This window comes from Lycorma delicatula, chromosome 11, assembly GCF_047948215.1.
Source record: "Lycorma delicatula isolate Av1 chromosome 11, ASM4794821v1, whole genome shotgun sequence".
NCBI classification, from domain to species: Eukaryota; Metazoa; Arthropoda; class Insecta; order Hemiptera; family Fulgoridae; genus Lycorma; species Lycorma delicatula.
The window spans coordinates 30,026,672-30,054,504 of NC_134465.1; the positions used below are offsets into that span (position 1 = coordinate 30,026,672).

At 30.8% G+C, this 27,833-nt stretch overlaps 1 protein-coding gene across 1 annotated transcript in view; it reads right to left on the reverse strand.

Annotated features, from left to right (window-relative positions):
• Positions 1-890: 890 nt before the first annotated feature.
• mei-P26 (E3 ubiquitin-protein ligase meiotic P26) overlaps positions 891-27,833 on the reverse strand; it is a 109,324-nt gene continuing 82,381 nt past the window's right edge. The window contains exons 10-15 of the mRNA XM_075378591.1: positions 22,552-22,701; positions 16,055-16,269; positions 13,454-13,647; positions 11,740-11,903; positions 4,162-4,394; positions 891-1,216 (exon numbers count right to left, since the gene is read on the reverse strand). Of these exons, the coding sequence (XP_075234706.1) occupies positions 1,112-1,216; positions 4,162-4,394; positions 11,740-11,903; positions 13,454-13,647; positions 16,055-16,269; positions 22,552-22,701 (1,061 nt within the window). The 3' untranslated portion in view covers positions 891-1,111. The remainder of the gene's footprint in view (positions 1,217-4,161; positions 4,395-11,739; positions 11,904-13,453; positions 13,648-16,054; positions 16,270-22,551; positions 22,702-27,833) is intronic.

Sequence of the window (27,833 nt, forward strand, 5' to 3'; positions counted from 1 at the left end):
AATTATTCTACAACAAATCAAATAATGTAACTAATAAAATAGCAGAAAAAAATTTGTAAAGAGAAAAACTGATAAAAACTCAAGCAATTCTTTTCTTTTGAAATATATATATATATATAATTTCAATATTTTTTTATCAAAATATAATTTTTTTTTCTAAATAATATTTGGTTATTACATTACCAAAACTAAGGTAAGATATTTGGTTAAATGCGAAATAATAACTACTTATTACATTATATTCTTAAAAACATATGTCCTACCTAAATAAGTAAAATTAAAACAATTATATAAAAGTAACACACTGTAATTAAAATATATCTTATCTTAAAAACTGTTAAATACTTCAGGTATAAGAAAACAATAAAATAAATTAGAATATGGCAAAAAGGATTACATAATATACATATATATTTTTATAAATAATTTTTTTTTAAATCTCAAAATAAAATTAATTTTTCATTACATAATGTTAGCAATCAAATAATAAAATAATTACAAATAACATAAAAGTAATACATATAACTAACTCTTAACAATAAATTACACTTAGTAAATACATTATCAATTTATGATAAAAATGTGCACAATTGCATACAATCACCGAATGGATTGCTACAATAAAAAAGAAAAAAACCATGTTAAATTATTTATACGGAGTCATTAATTCATAAACATCTAATAATATATTCAAATAAAATAATAATCTTCAAACTCATTAGTATGAAGAGCCAAGATTACTTAGTGTATTATAGTTCAACAACAATACGATAAAATAATTATTAACAGTCATAATTATTTAAATTGTACATTATAATATATAATACATAAAACATATTAAAAAAAAATAATAAAACAATTGAATAAAAATGTAATAAAAAGTGACGGAAGTGTGAGATCTTAATAATAAGAGAAAAAAAAACGGGGTTTTGAGAGGAGCAGTTAGTAAATGGGAACATTCTATTATATTATTGTAAATAATAAATTATCATTTATAAACGTAAATATATTCTCATATATAAGTACCTCATACATACTCACGCATCCACTTTTAATGCAGATCTGATGAAGATTATGACAATAATGACGATGATGATTTCTTCAACATTTTCTATACGATATACAAAGTGTTCAATACGAGAACATGATGATTGTTCTTCGCCAATGTAACGACATAACCTTCAGACGTTATTTTAAGACCACAACATCTTGATACCTATATGGTACATGTATTCATATTAATTAACACAATAATATAAATTCTAAGTAGGTGTAATCCCTCTATACTCAACCGACCAATTTATGTTATCTAAAACTTCTCAATATGCAGTTTAGTGAAGCAAGATCTGCAGATACACCTACTTTTATTTCAGGTGGTACAGAAATCACAAAATCATTACCTAATGAAATATAAAAAGTCTAGTCAGCTTTAAAACTGTTATCAATTTCTATTTCTGTAATTCTGTTCCTTCTGCAGTTTCACTGCTAAAATTTACCACCAGAATGTAAAGCATGTAGTTAAAACAATCATCACAGTCTAACTAAAGTAGATACACATTGTTGTTTATTCTATGGTAACTCAAATTTATAAAACCAAGTGTTTTATTCATTATAAAAAAAATTAATAAAAGAATGTATTCTGCCTCAATATCGATGTACTTAATTGGATTTATAGTGGAATAATCACCTTCAATTAGTTCTGCCAGTTTGTAAGGTAGACAACAATTTAAGAAACCACCTTGGAGAGAAATTGAGTTTCATTGAAGATGTAGAGGCTGCATTGCTGCAAGCTGCATCAAGTGATAGAAGGATGCAATTTCTTAAAAGTGCCAAAAGTTCAACTTTTTATCTATAGATCTTTTCTTTTCAAGTATTATGAAAGATAATACATATGCCGAAGTAACCTACCAAATTTGAATTGAACGACATTACTCGCTTTATCAGAAATAAAATTTAGTTAAAGAATGATAAATTCAGATTATAGATTATATAATTGTCTTAAGTGTTCTGTAGTAATAAATTAATGAGGAGAGAACTTTCAGCACAAATGTTAGCTTTATACAACAAGTATTGCAACCAGTATATACTCCACTTATACACCGACCAATACATAATGAATATGAACGTGCAGTATAAAAATTTAATGTACAACCATCTATTCAAAATACCAATCAGAATTAGTAAAAAGATGAGAAGACAAAAATTACATCAAACTTGGCTGCAATACCAACAAAAAGAAAAAATTAATAAAAATATTTTAACAAAACACTTAAAGTAAACAGACATCACACGTAAACAGACATCACACTCTTATTCACAGATTCTATATTTTTTTTTACATTTATTATTGTGTTATTTTTATTAAACATTCTAGCCACTACATAAAATGCACTATCAAATATTAATTTAAATAAAAAAGACAATATACAAAAAAAAAATAAATTTGATTTATTTATTCTGCTGCTAGGCATTTTGAGGACTAATATACAAACAATTTCTTTCTTTGGCAGCTATACACTTTTGTTAACAATTCTTACAGTTTTTGCAAACATTCCTAAAAGTTATTCTCAGAAATACCTTTAGCTACTCCATGGCATTCTTATATTGCTTTCCTTTTCGAGTTGATTTAGTGAGAATCAAACAAAAATTAGTCATTTTCATTGAAATTTGTCATGCACTGATCTCATTTCCGTTAACACATTCCTTTATAGAAATGCAATCTTTTGCATATAATCTTCCAGAAATTCATTTATATATAGATATCTTTTAAGCATGAAAAAAGTTTTAAGTTGAAATGTACTCAATCTATTTTTTTCATGTTTTTAATTAAAATAAATTTTGGTTAGACAAATATTATGACAATGGTAGTTGTTAATTATCATTTATTAAGCTCTTGAAATAAACTCATTCACCTAGAAATCTCATAAAAAAGATATCCTCACAGAATGGACAAAAAACTACTGCTTCGAGACTACAAAAAGTCAACATTTCTAGCATGCTTACCAAATTAGTGTTTTCAAAAAAAAAAGAACCAGACCATAAAAACATTTCGCAGCATTATGTTCTTGGTTTCGATATTTAATTAATGATAACTGGACTGAGATGTTGGATTTAATTTTAATGTTGGGGCTTGGTTTCATATGGATGACCATGTCAGCAGTCAAAATAGTTGAAAAAATTACATTTTCACACTCATTTTATAAAACATCCAATCAACAGAAAAGCATCAGAGGTGCAAGAGGCACCAATTTACTTTCTCAAAATGAATTTTTCTATATTCAGCCATTCACTATGGTGAACAGAGAGTGGAAGCGTCGTTTATAAGTTGAATATAACCATTTCACTGGTCTTAGTATGCTGATACACTTCAGCATATTCTCACTGGTTAATTAATTTACCTCATTTTCTCTAGTAAGCCTGGAATGGAATTCTTGTTATTCTTGCAAATAGTGTTGCACTGTTTGGAGAAACTTCTGATTCTGTCAGGTTGTCTACTTTCGAGATTTGAATACACATAAAATCAGTTAATCAATAAATGCCAAAATATACACCAGATCATTGAACAATTAAAGTCTGTATCCAGGATGGAATCCAAGGTACCAAAATATCATTCAATGACCTTAAGGTTTTTTTCAACTAAGTGTTTTGTATTGCATTTGTTGTGTTTTTATTGGATTTAGTTGAAAATATGAGAATTTGCCAATTACTTGTGGATATCTGATGAAGCACATTCTGAAATAAATGGCTTTGATGATTTGAAATCTAAGTAAGACTGTAAGTACAGGATACATGAAACTCCAACACAGTTGCATCAACAACTCCTTTATAACTGCTGAATATATGACAAATATGATATCAATTAATGTGTGTAAAATCATCTGCTGACATCTTTTTCTTTTGAAGCTAATCACAAAAGACCCATTAATTATATCTTTAAATTTAAGAAATTTAAAATATGCTCAAACATTTCTTACTGATCACATATCAAATTGCTGATTGTAAGCAGATTGATTTCATCAAAATTAGACTGCTGTCCAAAATTCTTAAGCAGCTTCAGGTATTCCTTACAGGATATGATAAACATAAAATATCACAATAAAAGAAAAGAAATATCTAAAAACTTAAGGATAGATAGTACATAAATATAAGAATTTAACTTACTTTAACATAAGGACATTCAAATTCACAAAGTATGTTCCCTTCACGATTAAAAACAGCTATATGAAACCTATTGCCATGTGAATCTCCAACTAAAACGTCCCCTGCGTCAGATATATCAATACCATTTGGGAAATTGGTTATGTTTTCACAGCCTATACGACGCAAGAAAGAACCTTGTTCATTGAAAACCACTACACAATGGCCTTTAAAGTCGCATACAAAGAACTCTTTACCTAATAACAAAGAAAAAATTAAAAAGTACAATAACCACATTGCTACTGGGGTCATTCCACATCAAATCAACAAAAATAAATGCATTTCTAAGATTCACGTCCAGTAATTCAAATAGAATTTACAGGGTTGGCTCTCTACCCATGAAGCGATGTAAAAATAATATTTTTTTCAGATTTTTCAGTCACTCAGTTTTTAAAAAAACTGTAAAAAGGTAAACAAATTGCAAAAGGAAGGGTTTGGGTAATTTCAAAAAAATAAATTTAGAGAGAGAAAGAGAGAGAGAGCTCATTTTGGTGTCATTTTAAAGCTCCTAGAGTGGACTTTCCATTATGTGATAAAACAAGGTTTTGTGATATTAATAGTTCAAGATCACCATAAACATAATTTGACCTTGAATTTATCCAAAATAGTATTCTTTTAAAATTTGAAAAAAATTTTTTGCTTCCTAATGTGTTGTAATGTGGTAAACATTTCGTAATGGGATTGTGTAAAAACTTTTCTGTAATAATTAGGTTCAGCAGAATATTCCAATTGTTCCCCTATGTGGCAAGTGCTAATTGAGATTCAATCAATGAAACCACACCCCTTCCAGTCTTCCAGACTGGGTCACTTGAGGCAAAAGATTAGCATGTCATGGACATGCACTCCTAGTGCCAGCAAAAGAATATACAAGTTCCTACTGTTGAGAAAAGTAAAGTAATATTCAGTCTGGATCAATCATCTCTTAGAACAGAAGGTTCGGTGGTCTACTTCCCAAGAGGATTGATTATATCAATACAAATGATGGAAAAAAATATTTTTTACAGACTTTTCAGTCACTCTGTTAACTGAGCTTGCCTTTCTCTACAGGTTTGGAGTTTTATAACTAATTCATCATAACCTTGGACCAGTATACAGTGACCAGCATGGAACCATCAACTTCTACAGCTTAAAGTAAAATGCACTGTTGCAATCCATTTGCAAAGTCAAGTCATAGTCCTGTAAGATAACCTGATAAGTGTAAGTAAGAACTTAGTGCCAACATTTTTCTTTTCTTAAACAAGGTTACAAAATTTGTGATACTTGCCACTAACAGTTAGAAAGCATCTGCTAAAAATAATGCTGAAGAATCTACTCTGATGAAGAATTTCAGCAATAAGATCCTTTGTGTTCCCCAGAAAAAGATGAAGCTGTAAATGCTCAGAAACAAAAGTTTGATTGTTTTAAATGAATAACTTATTCAAAAAAAAAAAAAAGACTACGCGAGAGAAAATACCCTCCGGAAAAGCTTCAGAAAGCAGTAGTAGTGTTCAAAAGTAAAATATTGAACATGGCTTCAGACTCTGAACAAGATGCCTCTCTCCTCTGACCGTGAAATTATCAACCAATTTAAGGAAAAATTTAATACTACAGATGATAAGACCATTAGGATGCAAATATTGACAACGCTCCCTAAAAGCTGGACTTTAAAAGATGAATTTGGAGTATCAGACTACACTGCAAGGAAAGCTAAAAGCCTGGATAAAGAAAAAGATGTCACGTCATGTCCTGATATTAAACCTGGTAGAACTGTAGATTTTGAAACAACAGAAAAAGTAAATGATCTGTACGAGAGTAAGGAAATAAGTCAAATGATGCTTGGAAAAAAAGATTTTATTTCTCTTAAGATAAATAAATGGAAGACGAGAGAGCATATTCAGAAAAAATTAATTCTGTGTAATCTCCGTGTAGCTTTTGCATTGTTTAAACAGAAGTATCCATTGCTGGAAATACGATTTTCAAAGTTCTGTGAACTCACGCCTGAAAAACTTCTGAAACTTCTTCAACACACATTTCTTGCTAGTCAACAGTCCAGTTACTTCACCCATCTCTGAAAGAAGGTGAATATCTTGTAATCTGCAACTTCGCCAAGAACTATTCATTCATTCTCCAGAATGCAGCCCAAGGTTTCCACTGGAACAATGCACAGGCAAGAGTTCATCCCCTTCAAAATCTAATTCCAAGATCCAACAAGAAAAACAATGATGCATACATCTATTGTCATTATTTCTGACTATCTCACATATGACACAATAGCAGTGCACCTTTTTTAGAAGGTGCATTTAATCAGTTACATGCAGTTTCATTTTACCACAAAACCAAGCCTGATCTATTAACTACGGTGATGGTCTCCCTTATTCCCCATCCCTCACCCTAACCCTTCAAAGATTTGTCCGAACCAAAAATCCCCTTCCAGATTTTGATCCCCCAAATTTTTTTTTATAAATTTTTCCTGACCTCCCCAGAAAGTTTGTTTTTTTTTCGATTTTGAAGACATACATTTTACCTACCCCAAAAAAAAATCCAGGATCCCCTAAATACTGCAAGTGGGTTGTCATTTTCAAGGGATTTTTTACTACTAACAAGAATCTGGTTATTTTTGACCTAGCATAATCGGATCTCGAAATAAACAGAAGAACAGTCCTTCAGGACTAGGAGGAGCCTGGCACGCTCTCCTGAGCCTGAGTCTGAGTTAAAGGACACTCTCCTGGATTGAGCTAAACTTGACAACAGACCCAGCACAGGAGAGCAGAGAAAAAAACAGACGCAATTTTCTCAACCTCTGTTACCATGGACTCTGGAATCAAAGCAGAGTGGTATTTCTTTGCCACATATCATGGCAAAAGTGCATGTGATGGTGCATGTGACTGTTAAAAGACTTGCAGCTAGAGCAAAGTCTTCAAATGACCTACAATGACCAGATCATGACTACATGACAATTGTATGATTATGACTGGGTAAATTGACACATTGAGTTGTTATGTTTCCATTACAGTACAATTAAATAACAAAGTAGAAGAATAGACTTTGAAGAGTACGACAATGACAGCAAGAACTATACCAGGTACTCAGAAACTCCACTCTTTTGTTCGAATGAAAACAAGAATAAGGTGCAAGTGAGGGTGTTTTCATTTTCTATAAAACAAATATTGAGGATGATCTTGAATTCACAGTAACTGTTAGGTTCTTGATCTGCAGATATGATGGACACACTGGTGGTTAGTGTGTTGTGGACTCAAATGAGGAAAATCAAATAGTGAAGGTGAAGTTTTGTACATCCTCATGGACCTTTACCTTCCTTCCATTAACCAGACTTTGAGGATGTTCTTAATTTGCATAGAAGTGATGTCATTTCAAAAGCAGATCCATGGGTAAATCCAACAAGAGGAGTTTATAACCTCTCAAAGCAAGAAGTGGATAATGCTAACCAGAAGTTGTAAAAAGAAGTGTACACTGTGAAATTCTTCTGTAAATCTTTGAAAACTATACGAATTGCAGTTAAGTGGCAAGTACACACAAGTTCATTATTTTATTTCACCATCACATTGCAATCCCATTATGAAATGTTTACCATATGTACAACACATCAGGAAGCAAATTTTTTTTTCAAATTTTTAACAATACACTTTAACTATTAATATCACAAAATCTTGCCTAGTGATATATCACATGAAAGCCCTTTTAAGCTTTAAAATGACACCAAATGACTATAGGAGCTGAGAAAATTAATTTTCTTTAATTACCTGAACCTTACTTTTTGCAATTTTTTTCACTTTTACGACGTCCTACACAAAAAAAAAACAGTGACTGAAGAATCTGAAAAAACTATTTTTTTGCATCATTTTATAGATATGATCAATCCTGTGAATTTTGTTGAAATTAGTGATGATCAGTTATGAGGCTTGTTGATTGGACATGGAATGACCTGTTAAAAAAAATATTTTTTAAGAAATCAAGAAACTCATTCGATGCATTTAAATGTTTTTTCACCAAAAAATGATGATTAATGTCTGTAAACAAAAAAGGCTGGCTGTTGGGTGAAAACTACTTAAAGTGTAAATTCACATATATATTTTTCTACAGCTAAAAATAAAAGGAATAAATTTTTCTTTTATTTTAAATAGGATTTAAGGATTATCAAAACAGTTCTACCACTATGCTGGTCTCCATGAAGGTGTGGTAACCTCTTGGCCTTTCATCAGAGTCCTGGGTTCATATCCCAGTCAGTCAAACCATTTTTCATAACTAAAAAATTTCCATTTTATATTCCCACAGCAAAACTTTATGTGGTGAATTAATCATAAAAAAAACTGAAAATATTCTAATGTATGGGAATAATAGGTGTTTTGAAGTTTAATTCTGAATTAATAAATTTGTCAAAAAAAAAGTTAATAACATGAAGTTTAAGACTGAATTGTTACCATCTAAAAAAGATTTACATAGAATATGTTTACAGTATCACTATATACTTTAATAACATAAATATGCTTCTGTTACTTGTGAAACCAGATAATGTTGTAGACACTATGTAATGAACGAATCTCCTGCACTACATACAACACATCACGTCAGCTACAAATAATTACACTAGTCAACCCAAAATTTGTATGTAACATTGTTACACAACTTTTCTCACTATATTTTGGGTACTGATTTCAAATATGCTATTGAAATTATGTTACTGCATACAAGTTTTACGTAAATCATAAATTTGTAAAATTTCTGTATAATAAACTCATTTTGATCCACTACTGGTTATAATTAGGAACATCTCTTGTTATATACAGACATCTCTTGTTGCCTACTATACAGGTTAAAATCTTATTCAGTCTAGCCCCACTTATCTACACTGTGTGTTGTGTTTTACAGAATTATTAGTGTTTCGTGATTTTTCTTGTTTTTATTTGCTACAACACGGCTTCTGTAAGAGTTTGTGGATGTTTAAATCATCCAAACAATTTTTGTTACATCTGTGGTAAATTTACACCTAAACTGCAAATAAAGATTATTTCTGAAATATAAATTTTATTTCGATCGTGCACTCAGAGTTCAAGATAAAATATGGGTGCCTCATGTTATTTACATATTGTACTCAGTAACTCTTAACTCAATGATTAAAGGAGAAACCCATGCAAATTGTTATGCAATGGTTTGACATGTGAACCTAAGGATCATTTCACAGATTGCTACTTTTGTATAACAAATATATTTAGATTTTCATTCAAAAATAAGTTCATAAGATATGCAGATTATCCACAGTACCACACAGAGTGAGTGGCATTACCTGTACCTGAACTTCTTGGTTTACAAGGTAGGTTTACAAAATATTATTTTCTTTGTCGTGGGATAGTCAATACAAAAAGTCATTACCAAGTAAAGAACTGGCCATCGCAGCAGGACTTTATGGCTGGTGAAAAAAATGTAAAGCATTTATCATTAATTGAGTGACAAAATCAAACTGCCACCACTTCTCATAAAACTTCTTCAGGATTTAATCAAAGTGTTTTCCTAAATTGAGTGATGGTAAACTCAAGGAGGGCATATTTATCGGTTCTCAAATCAAGAAACTGCTTAAGGACTCAACTTTTGACAATAAACTTAGCGAATGTGAACTAGCTGCAAGAGAGTCCTTCAAAGACTTGTTTGTGGCAGGCAACAGAAAAGATGAAACTATAAGGGTGAATCAAATATAAACTATAATTTTGTTATTCTACAGCTAGTAGTTCTAGCTGGACGGCGGAGTGGGGGGTTAATGTTTGGTGTATTACGGGAGACAGAACCAGCTTGAATTCTCCGCTCTATTCTGTTGTCAATACAGCCATGAGTGAACAATTGGTTCTGCCTGTTGCACAATGTATAATCAAAGTTTATAACTAAAGAAGGCGTTAAACCCACAGAAATTTTAACTTGTTTAAAGATAGTTTGGGAATGCTACACTGACCCAGAACCGAATAAGTACATGGGCCAGACAATTTAAGAGCGGGTGAGAAAGTGTAGAAAACAAAATCATGATCGACGCCCAAGGTCAAGTCTCACAGCTAACAACATCCGTGACTTTCAAGAGCTAGAAGGCGATTGCCAGTTCACTGTTGAAGAAATCGTATCAGAAGTGGGTATCAGCTATAGGAGTGCTCAATCTATTATCGCTGATCATCTTAGCTTCAGAAAAATTTGTGCTATATGGCTTCCGAAGTTGTTGATTGAAAATCAAATACAGGTCAGGTTGGACATCTGCGAGAGACTTCTGAATCTATTTCAGCAAGAAGGGGATGATTTTTTGAGGCGCATCACCACATATGAGACATGATTTTATCATTACACTCCAGAGACAAAAATGGCAAGTAAGGAGTGGCAATGGAAGGATGAGGGTTCCTGGGTGATAGGTGATTATTGCTGGGTTTTTTTTTACACTGACCAAACATTGTGCAAGCGAAAAAGTTTATCCATATTTTAAAAATTGAAAGCAAGATATTCCAGTGATTTAAACTTAAAACTGTATCTTAAAGACATTTCCAATGATTTAGACTTTTAGAAACTGTTACCTTAAAATAGTATTAATGTATTTCAATTTATCTGTCTTTGAATAAATAAAAATTTAGTTAGTTGATTTAAACAAATTTTAAATGAATACAAATAAATCACTTTTTTTAAATACTGATTTCACAGTAGTGATTATGCACTTACTGGTAATATATTGCATGTCTAAATCATACGATCTAAAAAATATGACACATTAAACACAATTCTGAGGAAAGTTGTAAATTCAGGACCCCAAAATTAGTTAAATCATTATGTACAATTCCAGATACAAGATTAAATGTTTTTTTTGTTGACTTAGTGTTATTATTAATCAAGGATAATATTTTTGTTTTAGATTAAAGATCAAATTTTTTATTTGATCAAAGTAAAGTTAGGGATAGTTTTCTTATTGAAACCTATAAAATATTATATTGCTGAATAAAAGTTATTGGTGCTGAAAGCAATTTTATAACCATATGTCAGTCAAAACAACTTAACGTCAAACTGCTATTTCTCTTATAAAAATATGTGGTTTAAAGTTTTATTTTCTTGACAAGTTTTTTATCCTTTCAACAAAAGTAATGTGCCCCTTTATGATGAAATTTTTTTCTATTGATTATAAGAATAAGTCCAGGGCAAAACAGCCCAGAACAGCCTGATCAAAGACAGCCTCCCACTCAGAAGGTTAATTGTAACCTTTATCTTATTTCCTCTTCCAGCCATAAGAATTGTATCCAGCCACACATCCCAATTTCATCCAGTTATACTACTTAGTCATTTTTTAACGGTCACTAGAAAAGAAAAAACTTTAGAAAACAAGTAGAAATTATGGGAAATCACAAATTAGTAAAAGGTAGACCAGTAAAAATATTTAAAAAAAAAACAATTTTAATTTTATTTTGAATATAACTTTTAATGGTCAAAGGAATTTCTTATTTTTTTATAGAGGGGTTAAATATATATATATATATATATATATATATATATTAGAAAAAGTAACATGTTTTATATTTTACATATACATACCATTTATTGCAATATCAGAAGGCTCTCGCATATGATCACTGCAATCGAACCAGCTCAGCAGATCACCAGTCTCACCTATTATGAATACAGTTGGTGATACACTGTCAACTGCTACAATACGCCCTTGATTAGATACAGCAAGACCAGCTACTATATCAATGTATCTAGAAAGGAAAAATCATTGAAAAAATAATGTTTCAAATTATCTTTACCAATTATAAATATAGCAAATATTAAGAATAAATGATCTTTCACAACTTAATTCTATTAGCCATAAATGAGATTACCACCCAAAAAACTGCAGTTGTGAAATAATGCCTTTAATAATTAAAGGCCAGAAAGACCATTTTGCCTGTTCCCAGTTTCCCTCTATGCTTTTGGTATTTATTAATGCCTAATGACTATAACAGTCAGTGCCAATTAACTCTTTTTGTGATGATCGGTTGAATACAAAGTGTTATCCAGCATATGGCAGATTTGCAAACAAGTTATTGGAGAAAACTGTTGACTTTTTGAAAAAAAAATTTTTTTCAATTTTCATAAAAAATTATTTTAAAACAATTTGCAATTCTAATCTTTCAACCCATATAAAGTGAAAATTTCAGCGATTCATTTAATTTTTTTGTACTGTTTTAAAGTTGCATCAGTTACAATGATCAGTAGTCACTGGAAAAATTAACAGCACCAGGTGAAACTGCACCCAGTATTCTTAACTTTGCTGCAGGAGCAGGGACTAGAAGAATATGGGTTTGGCTGTTTGCATTTTACCTTTCTTCACACACCTTAAATTTCCAGGATGCTATTTTGAAAGAGCCATCACATTGAATGAAGCGGTAAATCATTTGATTTAATTATTTTCATGAACATTTATTACTCAATAAGAAATTGAGACTGATGGAAAGTATTTAGTCAAATTTTCTTTTCTAAATATATAAAATACTTGCATAGCTCAGTTTTTTCAATCAATTACTGTTAGCAACAATACTTTAGTCGTTTTGTTCTTACTTATACATTCATGCATTTATAATGAGTGCTGCAATTCATAAACTTATCAAATGTGAAGAGAAGTAATCAGATTTTTTGTGTAAAAAACCAATTCTGTGGCTGAAATTCACACAAAAATTTGAAATATGAGCGAAACTAAAGTAAGATAGTAGATGTTGTTCCTTATGTGAAGGGAGAACAAACAACGATGAAGAATGTAGCGGACAACCATTAATGAGTAATAACTGATGATTTAACTGAAAAAATTGATGAAAAAATTTAAAATAACTGGCAGTTCATGTCTTTGATATTGATATTATTCAATTTTCTTTGATATTTCCTGACCTTTGATTTATGAAGTTTTAACTGAAAAATTGGGCTACAAAAAGCTGTGCCAGATGCATCCCAAAGATGTTAAACATTCATTTGTTAACCAACCATCCCTCAATAATGTAACATTCTATAACAACTGTAACATGCCAGGAAGTAGTACCTTAGAAACTGAATGGTGTGGAATAAGGTAAAAATTGCTAGTGCTCAAGGCAACGTTCAATGAATTTATCTATTGCATTATTGAAGTTAGAATATTGGGATTACTACTAGCACAAAATGGTCGGTTTTTGGAGGCTAGTAACCATATTAGTCAATATCAATTTAAAAAAAGGAGAAAAGATCTGTATTACAGATTTTACACAATATTATATAATTTACAGCAATAAAAATTTAGTACCTGATAGCAATTTTCTTGAGAAATTGTCCATTTTTATTAAAAAGCTGCATACGAGATCGTTCATTGCCACGATCACAGATAACAAATTTACCAGTGGGTCTCATTACAGCAACTTTACGTGGATACCACAATTGACCTTCTTCTTTACCTGATGTGCCAAATTGAAATTTAAATGCACCATTTTTATCAAATACCTGTAAAAATAAATAAAAACATTCATGAGCAAAAATTAAAGACTTTAGTCACTGGATTAATTTATATTACAGTACTGAATAAATAAAACTATTTCTTACAAATACCTGATGAAGAAAAAATCAACTGCTATTTAAAAAAGTTGATATCCTTTTGTAGTAATGTTCAAATCACGAAATAAATTCCAATTCTTAACCACCACTGATTCTTTCATGGAATTTTGAAACACCAAATACGTCCCACATACTGTTGTATAGTATGTGCTGTAGCATAGAGCAGGCTACATTAGTTGTGCTGAATAACAAAGAACATCAATTATAAATTCAGAAACTAGTGCCTATATAGTTAAAGAGTAGTATGACTGTTAAATATACTTCAGAGCACATGCGTTTATCATCAGGCATTTCTATGCTGCTCCCTCTAATAACCACAATTCTCTATTGCAGTCTATCGGAAGTTTCACTTTTTTATTGTTACCACACACATTTACAGTAATAAATCTCTATAAGAAATAATCTTATTCCAACTATTAATATGTTTTTAAACACATATAAAATTTTACCTTTAAGTCCAGCAGAGATTTACTTACTTTACTGTTCAGAACACATTTAGAAATTACACTGTCTACAAGATTTTTGATACTGAAATAATTTTAGCTTATTTTTTACATGTTTTTCATACAAACTGCGGCATCAAAATTTTTTAAAGAGCTTCATTTTTTGGGGTTACTTATATCAAATTAAAATTCTTAAGATTTATTTCCTCTATTAACACTAATCACGTATAAAGAATTGTAGGGAGTCAATATTTATATTAATAATGAAATATGAATGTCTCAAGATATTTCTAAGTGGAAAAATTTGTAAGAATGACCAATGTGTGTAATGCGGTATTAAATCATAGAATGACATCGATACTAAGTGTTTACTATGATTAAGATACTGCGTAATATGATTTTAATTAATTAATGACTTTATCACTATTTTTACTGTGGAATAACCTAAGATCATACATCAGTTTCATTCTGGCTTTCATGCAAATACCATCATGAGTTTGGTTTATTGTTTTATTCCTACAGTTTCTGATTTAGATGAATATTGTTTTTGTTGTGATTCATATATATATAGTTTTCTGTGTGTTAGTAATTTTTATAAAAATACCTCACAGTTTTATATATCATCCAAACAATTCTTGCTATGTGCGTGGTGAATTAACTTTTAAATCTCAAAGAAGAAATATTACTCAATCTGTTGTTAAAATATCTCATGAACTGTGTTTTTGGTGTAAGATAGGATCAGGATAAATCTTGGCCCACTAAGTCTGCTATAACTTCTTATATAACTTTACTAAGCAACTAGTTTAAGTGGGCAGCTGCAACATATGCTTTTTGCTGATCCTATGGAAATGAGAAAGCCGAAGGACAACTGAAGAGACAGTTGTTTTTGTTTCATATAAAACAAAGGCATCCAAGTAAATTCAAGAAATACTTCACACATTCGAGTCGTCTTTCAGCCATAAGGACCTATTTCACAAAATGAAGTTAACTGTTCCAGTTCTGTTAGGAACCAGACCTGGTTCCTTGCGATTATTTTCTTATTTCCAAAATTAAAATCAGTATGAAAGGGTAGTTTTGAGATTATTGATGACATTAAAGCAAATTCATCACGGACCTTAAAGACAATTTCAAATAAAACTATCCAGGACTCCTTCGTGAAGTGGAAACACTGCTGCGACAAGTGTGTGAATAAGGGAAGGAAGTACACTTTGAAGAGTACAATGAACAATAATTGGTAAAATTAATAATTAAGGTTAAAAAAATTAATTTTGGTTATTTTCTGAACAGACCTTATACATGAGATCTTAGAAATGATTAGTGAGGTAAGGAAAATAACTAACAGCCAAATTCAACTGAATTGGTTCAATGAACTAGTTATTTATCATTTTAAGAACACAAGGGTGTTCTTAACTTTAAGAAACAGCAAATTGTGTGTTATTCAGTTTTTTTTGGTGACTAACAACCATACCCATTTAGTTCCTAATTGAAAAAACCCACAAATGAAGTTTGCAAAAGCCAACACAAAATTCTGTGGCAATATGAAAACCTATCCCAAATCCCAACTGTATTAAGCAACTATATTTATTCCAAATATTTTCATACTTTCACATTCCTTATCTTACTATTCTTCATATACCCTAAAAATACTCCATCTTAACATCCTCTCTTTCTTCTCCTTTGTTACATCAACAGTATAACATACACAAATTCAATTAGTTTTGTGAATTTTACAGGACTTCTTCAAAAAAAGAGCTAGTTAATAACGATATGATTCATCTAACCAAACACAACCATAAACTCAATCTAACAGTTAATTTTACTGATATATTTAATGTAAAATACACAGGACATACCTGAATTCGATGATTATTTGTATCAGCTACAATAATATCTTCTTCAAGACCCAAACAAAAACCATGCGGTGAATTGAACTGTCCATCACTAGCGCCCATCTGACCAAACTTATTCCTAACTTGCATAGGTGTAACTTTACCACTTTGCAATCTTGCAGATGAATACGCTAAACCTCTTCCATGCGGAGGTGGTATCTCACCTACTGGCAAGAGATCTGAGACAAAAAGCAATTTATTATTACAAAGGTCATTCATAATTAAACAGACAAATAGCTGTACAGCAAAAATGGGTAATTACATAAATACAATTTTTTTGTCTACTTTTCTACGAAATCCCCACTAACTTCTCTGCACTTGTCCCATCTTTATAAGTCTTCTTATCTCTTAGCGAAGAATTCTTTACCTTTATCTCATAGCCAGTTTTGTACTTTTTCCTTTACGACTTTGTTTGTCATTTTACTTTATGCCATGCAAAGCTTCTTTCATCGACCAAACAGATAAAAATTCAAAGAAGCAAGGTCAGGGCTGTAAGAAGGATGAGGTAACAGTTCCCAACCCACTTTGCCAATAGTTTCTAGTTTGCAGCATCAGTTGTGCCGTATGAGGTATGTTGTTATTTCGATTCCTTTGAGTAAAGGAATTGCTTCTTCCTCCTATTCATGACATACATGTTTTAAAAAAGTAAAACAGGACAAAATTAGGTATTGAAGACAGAAACAATACTCATGATGAAGGTAGAAAAAAGTCTTTGCTACTAAAAGAGTTAATTTAAAGTTTATAACTAACTTATTCTTATAACATAAGTCATATTTATTATATAAATATATTCCCTAACCCAAATATGGAAATACATTTTAGCAGCAAGTTGTAAATAGTGATAAAATAAAAATTATATAACATTATGTAACGTGTTAAATACTAATATAAAACGCCTCAGCTAAGATGATGGTCAGCAAAAAAGCAAATGCATACAAAAAGATGTTTTGCTGTGTCTATAATTGTCAATAATGAGTTATTAAAATTATTCCATGTCTATTGCTCACATACATGTAGACTGCAATGCTCAATTCTACAGCAAACAGTATATCTGCTTATTAGTAGGATTATATTTATTATTATTACATAACATATTATTATATTTAATATTACATTAATTATATTGATAAATTATTTTTATTTTATTCTACATTTAACTGATTTCATTTATTAAGGGAAGATTAGACCGCGTATCTCACCAATGTTAAATTTGAAAATTTTCTGATTCATTTACTCAAGAACCTCTCATAGTAAAGTATGAAATTTTCTGAGTATGTTTATATATGTGTTAAAAAGCCACTGATCCTCAATCAGTCACTTATATCTACTGTTTTTTTTTTAACTGACAACAAGTCCATTCTTTTATGATTTTTTACAGCAAATATTTTTTATTTCAATAAATATCCCACGTAGATTCATAGATGTGGATCAATAGTAACACAATAACAAATGAAACATGTACAGAAAAATCAGCCTTGTAACTTTAGAAGTTCTTGAGAAAATGGGTCATTATCCCAAAAAATATACTCCAAAAATTGCAATTGAAATTGTAAAACAGAAGTCGCTTTACCTTATGTTGCAATCTTATGTAGCTACACAATAGAAGCCTCCTGGTTTGTAGGCAACATCTTCTTCAGTTACTTCAAAACCCAGTGTTCTTTTTTCTCAATGATCTGGCTAATTTTGTCATCTCTTTTGCAGCTATTTCTTTTTTCGTAATGCACAACTTATCAATACTTTAACACATTGATAGTGTTCCAGCCGATTTTTACTCCCAGATGTTTCAAGCACTTTTATTCAACCAATATTTCCAACATTGCAAGTAACAACATTATAAACAGCTAACTGCAGAGTTTCAAAACCAACAAATATGTTTTTAGGGATTCTTGACCAAAGTACAAAATTAAATGATTAGTTTACGTTCTGTAACGTTCAATGTAAACACTTTGCTAGTAACTCGGGGTTGGCAAGGTAAATAAATTGGTTTGATGGCCTGCATCACTGCTTCTGGAGTAGGGGTTTTAAGCTTAAATTTTTCTGCAGTTCCTTCTTTTTGTGCTTTTTGATATTTGCACCAGTCAACTGTGTATAGGATTTTTATCCGTTGATACTTTATGAAAGTAAGTAGCCCACACTACCTTTTTCATAGCCTGTAAGGTTCATCTGTTTGTTATCTCAGATTGCTTTCCCACAATAGTTTTCTAACTAATCTATTACTGTTGTTGTCAACTGCCTCCTATTTTTTTATTGTTTTATCGTCTGAAAGTTTTTGTTCTCAAGAACCTGTTTTTAATTTTGAAGGCGTTACCGATCCGTTATTAAACATGGTTTATACATTCGTTTGGTAATTTCAGCATCACCACATACTTGATTCTTCACAACAGACTTAAATGCTTTTGAATCCCCAACAGAAAGAAAATTTGCATAACTAACACCTTGCTCAGCCTCAGAATGTTTGAAAATTGCAAGAGCTGACTCCACTTCCACGGAACCACTATTTTCATCATAATTTTTAAAACACTTGAGGTTGAGGAATTGTTTTATTTTTGGTACTTTTAGCTACAGTACATTCTTGGCAATATTTGGTTAAAACCTTAACATAAAGAACTTTTACTGTGTTGACATATAGTGTGGCCCCTTTTCTACCATATTCCACCATAAGCTACACACTTTGTCTTCATTTACTTGCACAGCTTCTTTGGTTGCATCAACCATAAACTATACAGCAATTTGTTTTACACCTTGACTGATGAATATTTTTTTGTAATTCCATGGCGGGCTTTGAAGATTCAACATAGCCCAGAGTCTTCTTCCTGCCCTTAAACCTTGCCCGATGCATCGCTAACCATAAAACAACCTAACATTATTTTCTAACAGATTATTATTTTTACACTTCTCAGGTGTCCGGTATTCTTTTTTCTTGTCACATTCGTCCAGTTCAAGTCTCACCTTGCACACCAAACCCTTTCTTTCATTTTGATTTTCTAATAATATGACCTTATCTCCATATGTTTTACAAACAAGGTTATCATTTATAATTGAGGTTAGAATATTGATGTCAATAATATTTTCTTAACTTATATCTGCATGGGAGTAATCATCACTTTCATAAAATGTCAAGTTTCTGTTTTAATATATTTGGAGAAGTGTCACTATTTGTATTCAAAATTTTCTAAGAGTTCAAGTTTACAAGTTAAGCTGTGAAATAGCTGGATTTGTTCCCTAAGGTTCCCTTTGTTTTCCTTTTCTTTAAGATTCCTTTTGTTTTGTTTTTTCAAAAGAATGAAAAAAATACACGATTCAAAAGAAAAAAGATACAAACTTTTCAAGAACAAAAACATTAATGTTCAGTTCATTAATTTCACATAAGTACAAAACACTAATTTTACTCATAACAGCACCAGTATGTACAACATAACCTCTATGTTTAATTCAAACCATTTAATGATAAATTCATTTAATACCTGTGAAGAATGTTGAAAATTTAATTTCCATGCAAAATAATTCTAAACCTTGATGAGAGTGCTCTTATTTTAAGATAATCATTAAGTTTGTTTTAAAGCACTATAAAAATTAACTGAGATCTAATAAAGATCTGTGTTAAATTTACCATGTCGTCATCAAATCAAAAGCAACTAATCAACAAACTTGAAATTTTTTTAAGAAGCAGCTTAAGCTTCAGAACTTTACAGGATTCTTCTTCTAAAAAAAAATATAATTGCAGAAAATGAAGTCAGGTGATAGTTCAAGTAAATAGTTATGAGAAGAAATGTTCACATTAACTCCAAAAAAAATTATAAAAGAGTTTAGAAACATTGCCTGTAGAAAAGCTTCCAAGCTATCAAATAATAATATCAACTGCATACTGTTTTTTTTATAATTTTTTTTTAGCCAGAATAAAGCCAACTACCTGTAAGGTCAACAGAAATTTAAAATGCTTATGGAATTATATTATATATTATCTACGTTACTTTTAATTACCACAAATATTGTTTTTGCCATGATTATAACTGTGTTTATAATATACATCACGGGTGAGTGAGTGAGTGAATGAGTTTGTGCGAGTGAGTTAGTGAGTGTGACACACACACACACACACACACACACACACACACACACACAGTGTTCTGTTTTGAGAAGTCAGGGAATGATTCCCCATGTCAGAATACAAGAAAATACTTTATATCAACATATGTACTAAATACTTTTTACCAGCTATCCTCCATTTTGTACTTTTATCATAAAAATTTATTTCTCAGAAATGGTTAATTATATCAAGCTTAAAATTTAATATATTGCTAGGGCACATAGATGTTTACTTGTTTAAATATAATGTATCTGATTTCTCAGTCTAGTTCAAAATGGTGGCTCATCCAGATTCTGGATGAGCGTGGCCCTGATAAAAGAATTATTTTGAATAGTTGTTGACAAAATCAAAATAATGAGGATATGGTAACCAGTATGATAGCCAATGATCAATACTAATCATAGCAAAATAAGTAAAAATAATAAAGCCATCAAAAAAAGAGTAATGATTCAAAAAATTTTTGAACATATTACACAATATCAATGATTATAAAAAATTAAAATCAGAATTTTTAGTCTTGCTATAACAACTTACAATCAGAATTAGTAAACAGCAAGATAAAACGATTTTTTTTTTATACAGGTAATTTTAATAATGAAATTAATTTATTAAACTGTCAATAACATGATTTAATTTTTTCAAAAAATTACGTTAGTAACTGATTATATATTAATGTACTGTAAGTACAGGTAACACAAAAAACTATGCTTTTGAACTCCATCCAAACTATTATTGGTTTTCTAAAACATTTTTATGGTAAGAGCATGTTGTTAACCATTCCAGCACTCTATGATGAGTGGCAAGGTTGCCTCTGTATTATGTACTTATAATGTATAATTTTAGTAATATTTTTAATTCAGAGGTTATTATTTTCTAAAATTTAATTATCTATACTAGTAATGGTATGTCTATCTTTAACTGAGCACGTCCCACTATTTTTATTTTTCTGTTTAGTCCCCAGAACCACCGTAAAGTATTACTTCAGAGAATGAATGAGGATGTTATGTTTGAAAATAAATAAAGTGTAGTCTTGTTCAATCTTAGTTCGACCACTCCTGAGATTGTGGTTAATTGAAATCCAACCATCAAAGAACACCAGTAACCACGATCTAGTATTCAAATCCATATAAAAGTAACTACCTTTTCTAGGATTTGAACCTCACAACTCTTCGATTTCAAAATCAGGTGATTTTGAAATCATAAAGTTACCAATGGCAATTTCTATCATTTGTTTTAAAACTAATAATTACCTTTAGAACCTAATGAGTAAAAATTAGGATCTTTACGTTCTTTTAAAGTGTACTTCATCATTATCAGAAAAATTTTACAGGTTTGTATAATTAAAAGTTTCCTCTTCATATTTATCATAATTTTACCTCAATACTTCTTTCACTTCTTGTCAAAAAAAAAAAAACTAAACATCTGAAATAGTAGATATTCACAAGTGACAAAGTAACTCTGTAGCATTAAATCAAATTTATTAAAATGATATGAACAGAGGCTGCTGAAGAAAGAAAAGGCACAACAAAATCTATATTTTGTAATCTCATTGATAAGAGTAAGAAGTGATCCAAGAATGAACAAAGTATGTTGTTGTAGAAAGATAATCAGAACCCATATTTCCATTCAGGCCACTCACAATTTAAGCAGTCTTACAGTCACGCAATCATTTCTTCACTTCTTTATAAAAATTACCTATAATCTGATTTCCTAGCAAATTCATAATGAAGATGTCTTTAGCACAAAAACCCAGTCAGCATTATTTGTATTCATGGTTTTTGCAATCCCACTTTTTGAGCTTTGGTTTCTTTAGATTCCAAGCCGCATTCTAATCTTTTGTTATTGGTTTTATGCATGAATCCCTATCATTTATTTTAACATCCAAATGCTCAAAGTTCAATCTTCAGCAAATATTTTTTCATTTCTTCAGATGATTTTTGTGTTCCAACCTGTCCATTTTTCAGACTCTTGCCCTTCTTTAATCCATTTATGCCACCCAAACCCAGTTATTCTTAATAAACATTCTTCGTGAGCAATATTTTCAAATTGCACTGGTAATAGTTTTCAAAACATTTAATCACTGCTGTTTTATTTTTAACCTTAACACAAAAAAAAAATCTTACCACAATTACAAATCTCAACTGTGTCAAATGAACAGAGTTAAGTTGAAATATTAAAAAACAAATAAACCATTTTCTTAATTAAAACTGGCACTGTCAATCCCTGATATTACACATCACCAAGGGTAATGTGTAGTAGACACTGTCTACATACTTTGTAACTATAGAGTTGAACATACAATAACGTAGAATCCATGAAGTACATTTACTCGTACCTAAGAGTAAATTAAATAAGAAAACTAAAAATTAAATACCTGTTTGAGCCAATGTTGGTGAAGTTGGAGAATAACCAACACCATTAGATAAAGCTAAAGTATTATCCAAAGGTGATAAACCACGCACTAAAGACATTGGTGGTCTAACTGGCACAGGTGGACCACCATTAATTGGAGCAGTTGCCAACTCTGAAAATTAGAAAAAATCTATGTAGCAATAATTATTAATAAAATGTTGCATCAGATTTAGTTTACAGCTTTAACATTTGTTATTAAGGAGAATCTACCGTAGAAACCACCTTGCAATCAAAGCCTGTAGTTGAACTTTCTTATTTCTGCTACAGTTAACACCACCATTTACATATTTTTAGATAAGATTGATTAAAAATGGTTTTTCAACTATTCTGCACAGATTGCTGTGCATTCCTCTTGTTCAAGTAAAAGAAATGTCAAGAACCTGACTCAAAAACCTGATGTGGACACATGACTTCCTTGCACACTTATAAAATTACATAGATACATTCTTTTAAATTGAAAAGTACATAAGATTTTATTTCGTTAACTTCTGATATTTTTTCATAATTGTTTTTATTGTTATTATTGAATTATTATTTATCGTAATTTTTTTTTACAATCAGAGGTTAATAATTATACATTTGAACCAATGTGCCTTCTCCTAGTAAGATCCAAATATTTCATTAATTAAAATTTCATTTGGCTATAACTCTGGAACCAATGAAAATAAGTACTACTACAACGTTGAAAAGCTCTAAATGAGGGCTTATTTATTACTGCAGTTAACAAAAAGCCCAAAATCCAAAAAATTTGGAAAAACAAAATTTTTCACAATCACAATACTTCCTTTACTTCATGTAAGGAAGTAAAAATGTATTCTACAAAGCAGACACACCTTATCTCTGAATATTTATGGAAATATACAAGGGATATCTCTAAAGTAAAGACCGCTGGGTAATTTCTCTTCTTAAGGTTGGTGAACTTGTGTCGTTCATGGCCATGCTAGTAATGTACACACTGCATTGTTGTCTGTAATTTGTCACCTTATAGTACCTTTGAGTATACGAGAGTTATTATGTTATAAAATGAATAGAAAAATTGATGGCTGCCAATTGTGAAATACATGGAGTCCAATTAAAATTCATAGGCAGTTGTTTGCTGTGTATGGTGATAATGTAATGAATGAAAGAAATATCTGAAAATGGTGTGTAAAAGGTTTATAAATAACAGAATTATGAGCATGATGAATGTTCGGGTAGGCCCTTGAAAATCACCAACAATTTGTTGAAACATGTCGATGATGAAATCAGAAACAATTGTCGCTCAACGATTTCCGACCTGCATTTTTCCTGATGTTTCAAGAGCTGTTATTGATTATATTGCTCATGACCATGTAGGCTTCAAAAAGTTTTGTGAACTTGGGTGCCAAATGTCTTTTCTGAACATCATAAAAAAATCCGAATGGGATCTGCTTTGGAATTTTTGATGCACGACACAGAAATTGATGAGTTCCTTAATTCAATAGTTACCAGCAATGAAACATGGATTTCGAATTACACATCAGAGAGAAAACGGCCAGTCATGTGAATATCGTCATCTTCAATCACCAACCAGACCAACGAAGGTCAAGCCACAGCTATATGGACGCAAGCTGATGGCCACAGTCTTTTGGGATCAGTTTGGCATACTGCTGATTGATTTCATGCCACATGGAATGACTATAAATGCAGAAGCATTGCAAAACTCTATGGAAGTTACAGCGCGCCATTCAAAATCAGCGATGCGGGTGGCTGACAGATGGCATCATGTACGACATGTGATTTACTGAAAACATTTGGATGGGAAATTTACAATCACCCACCATAAAGTCTGGACTTAGCTCCTTCTGATTACTATTTGTTTTGGAAATTGAAAGAATTTTTAAGTGATAAGTAATTCGCGGGTGACAAACTTAAAATGTTATTAATCAGTGGTTAAATGGACTGGCAGCACAAGAATACAATAAATGTATATTGAAGCTGATGTATCACCATGATAAATATCTTAATTCATGTGGCAATTATATAGAGAAGTAGTAGAAGGTATGTAGTTTAAGAGAAATAAAAAATATTTATAAAGTTTTCTAAATAAATTTTTTTATAATGAAACTGTCTTTTGAGATCTCAATATATATATATATATATAATTTTGTGAACAACCACAAAATCATGATCAATCTAGTATTAAAATTTCATTTAGATATTTTTTTTTTTAAGGCAGTTTACCAGAGCAAGGAATAACCCTAAAAAAATAGACTAGAAAATATCTTCCTACTGAATAAATATGACCTAATATTACTTAACCTAATCATAAATCTTAATCTCTTTTCTGGTTAAAAATAACAGTAAAAAAATTGTGAGAAAGTTTATTACAATTATAACAAAACCATTACTCAAGTTCAAATGTTCATAAATAATAAAATATTCTGTTTTAGTTTAAGCACTTGTTCCAGGAATAAAATTACATGAAGTGGCTGGCTAGCTAGCTGGTTGGTTAGATTAATGAAAACATATAATAGAAACTAGATAGTAATTTTCGCTGGTAAAATATAATACAAAACACAATTCTCTACAGTATTATTGTTACATGCCCGCTGTAGCAGGAAGGAAAATCTGCCCATCCCTAGTTATCACTTCAACATCCTGGAACACTGTTCTGTATTTGTTTTTTATTTATGACTGAACAGCTGTCAGCTCGCCTTGTAACATGTAAAGCTGAAGAACAGGATGCTATAGTGCATTAGGAAAGTTGCTGTGCACTGCAATTATGGAAGTGTAACGATGAAATGTTACTTTGTATTTTTATTTCATTATTTTATAGAAACCGATACTACAGTAACTAGAATAGTTTATAAGGCATTGAAAATGATCTCCTCCAACATCAATACAACACTACACATGTTTCAATTTGATTTCAAATACTTTAAACCAGGTGATGGACTGGAATGGTCCTGTACGTAAGCTGTTATTGCAGTTTTTATTTTGTCAATCATAAGTGGTCTGTTCCGATATATTGCTTATTTCACTGTCCTCCACAGAAAGTAATCTGGGGAAATCAGATCGAGAACTTGGGCAGGCCACAAACCCCTTAAAATGATTCATTCACCAAAAAAATTTCATAAAAAGTCATTGACCTCTTAGCTGTGTACCTTGTGGCACCATCTTTTATTAAGATCGATTTCAATTCTATATTTAAAAAAAAAAATTGGACCCACAATGCACATGGAGGTTAGCTGTCTACCACAGTCATGTATTTGTAAATTAATATACCCTCCTAAATGAAACCATACTTCATCTTTAAAAAAACAAATGTCGAGGATACCTACAGAGTTATGGACAATAAAACATTTAAACCACTGACAATAATTTAGTCTTTTGGGATGATCTGTATGTACACTTCAGTTCCTGAACAAATACTACTTTGTAGGGAAAAGTTTCAGTTCTTTTCTTATAGCTTTATAAGTGGTAGCAAGTTCGATATCTTGCTGCTGTGCTAATTTATGCATAGACTTTGATGGACTTTCAACTGCATTGCGGTGAGCAACAAGTATTTGTGAACTTTTCAGAAAAATTGTGCTTCACTAAATCAGTACATTTGTCACCTTTATGAAAAACATGTGCAATAGAAAAATGTGTTCCTATACAAAAAAAAAAACCATTACATTTCTTGCAACTATTGATTCCAATAAATGAAAAACCCCAAAACGGACCACATTCAATCACAACTCATCTGACATCTTGGTTTAATATTGAGCAATGCCCAACGAACCCACAGAGCGAGCAACCAACCTAATGCCAAAAGAGCAGAATGCACCACATAATTCTAAAGCAACCACAGCAACTTTCTGAATGTACTGTATGATAAAATTTTATTTTCTGAAGATCTAAAACCAGCTGAAATTCACTTGCCAATGTTAAAAGAGTACAGTAAAGTGTATGCATTGTTGTACGTGGATTGAACAGTTAAAATTGTAACAGAAATCGTATTAATGATCTTATTTGCAATGACAGATGCATAAAAATTTGCAAAGTTGTGGCATTTTTAGTGCAAGTATCAGCATTGTTTTATTCAATTATCTATCAAATGAATTACCCCCAAAAGGTGGGATCCAAGACAACCAACTCAAAACTATGAAGACAACTAAATTACTTTTGTGCAGAACTTACAACAATTTTTATTGGAAATATTTTTTAGACCGCATTGTAACTAGTGATGAAACTTGGATTCATAATTTTGAGCCAGAATCCAAATGTCAAGAGTGTAGAATGGAATGGAAAGATTTAATTTCACTAATCAGGAAAAATTCAAAATATACACATCAGCCACTGAAGTGTTACTAATAGTATTCTGGGATTATAAAGGCCCAATCTATTGTGATTATTTGAAAGAACACAAAATCAACAAAGAATACTGTACTGACGTGTTAGAAAATAAGTGAAGCCCACACACACTCTTCTGCATACTGCTCAGAATACACAGAATTATTCAAAAGTTGGGTTTGGTGTTGCCATATCCACCTTACAGCTCTGGTCTTGAATCTCAGATATCCTTTGTAGTTTGATTTTCTCATTAACTTTTTACATGGCACAGACTTCAACAACAATGAATGGGTCAAGAATCTGGTACAATAACAGCACAGATAGCAGTGTAAACAATTAAAGTGTCTAAATTTAGCTGGGGAATATGGTGATGAAAAATACTGAAGCTTCATTGAATAATTAAGAATTTTTCTGGACACTTGTCTTTTTAATTATTGAACAACTCAAAAGTAAAAAAAACAAACCCAGACAACATAACTACTTGATTAATGAAAATGTTTCAAGTATTCAATTTATGATGCATTAAGTTATAGATATATGGATCCTCCAGAACATGGAATTTTTAATAAACTCTTAAATATATTTAAAACCACAGTTCTGTTTTTCATTCTCCAGGCAAACACAAATAATTGTCTATGGTCAGAGTATATTAACAAAGGGAATAGGTGGTTCAAGGCTGATAAAATTCATTCATTGTTACCAAGGTCACTTGATAAGATATGCATTCAATTACAATAACATAAAATATGAATGACCAGTCATATATGGTTCATTTGGAATTTATCATGATATTATACCACTGTTTTAATTAAATAATGTTCATAATCTAAAAAACAAAATATTAAACATTCTTACTAGTAACAATAAACATAATTAACTTGTGCTAAAAAAAAAAAACAACACTGTATTTTTTTATGAAATTTCATAATCATTTAAAAATTTGAACAT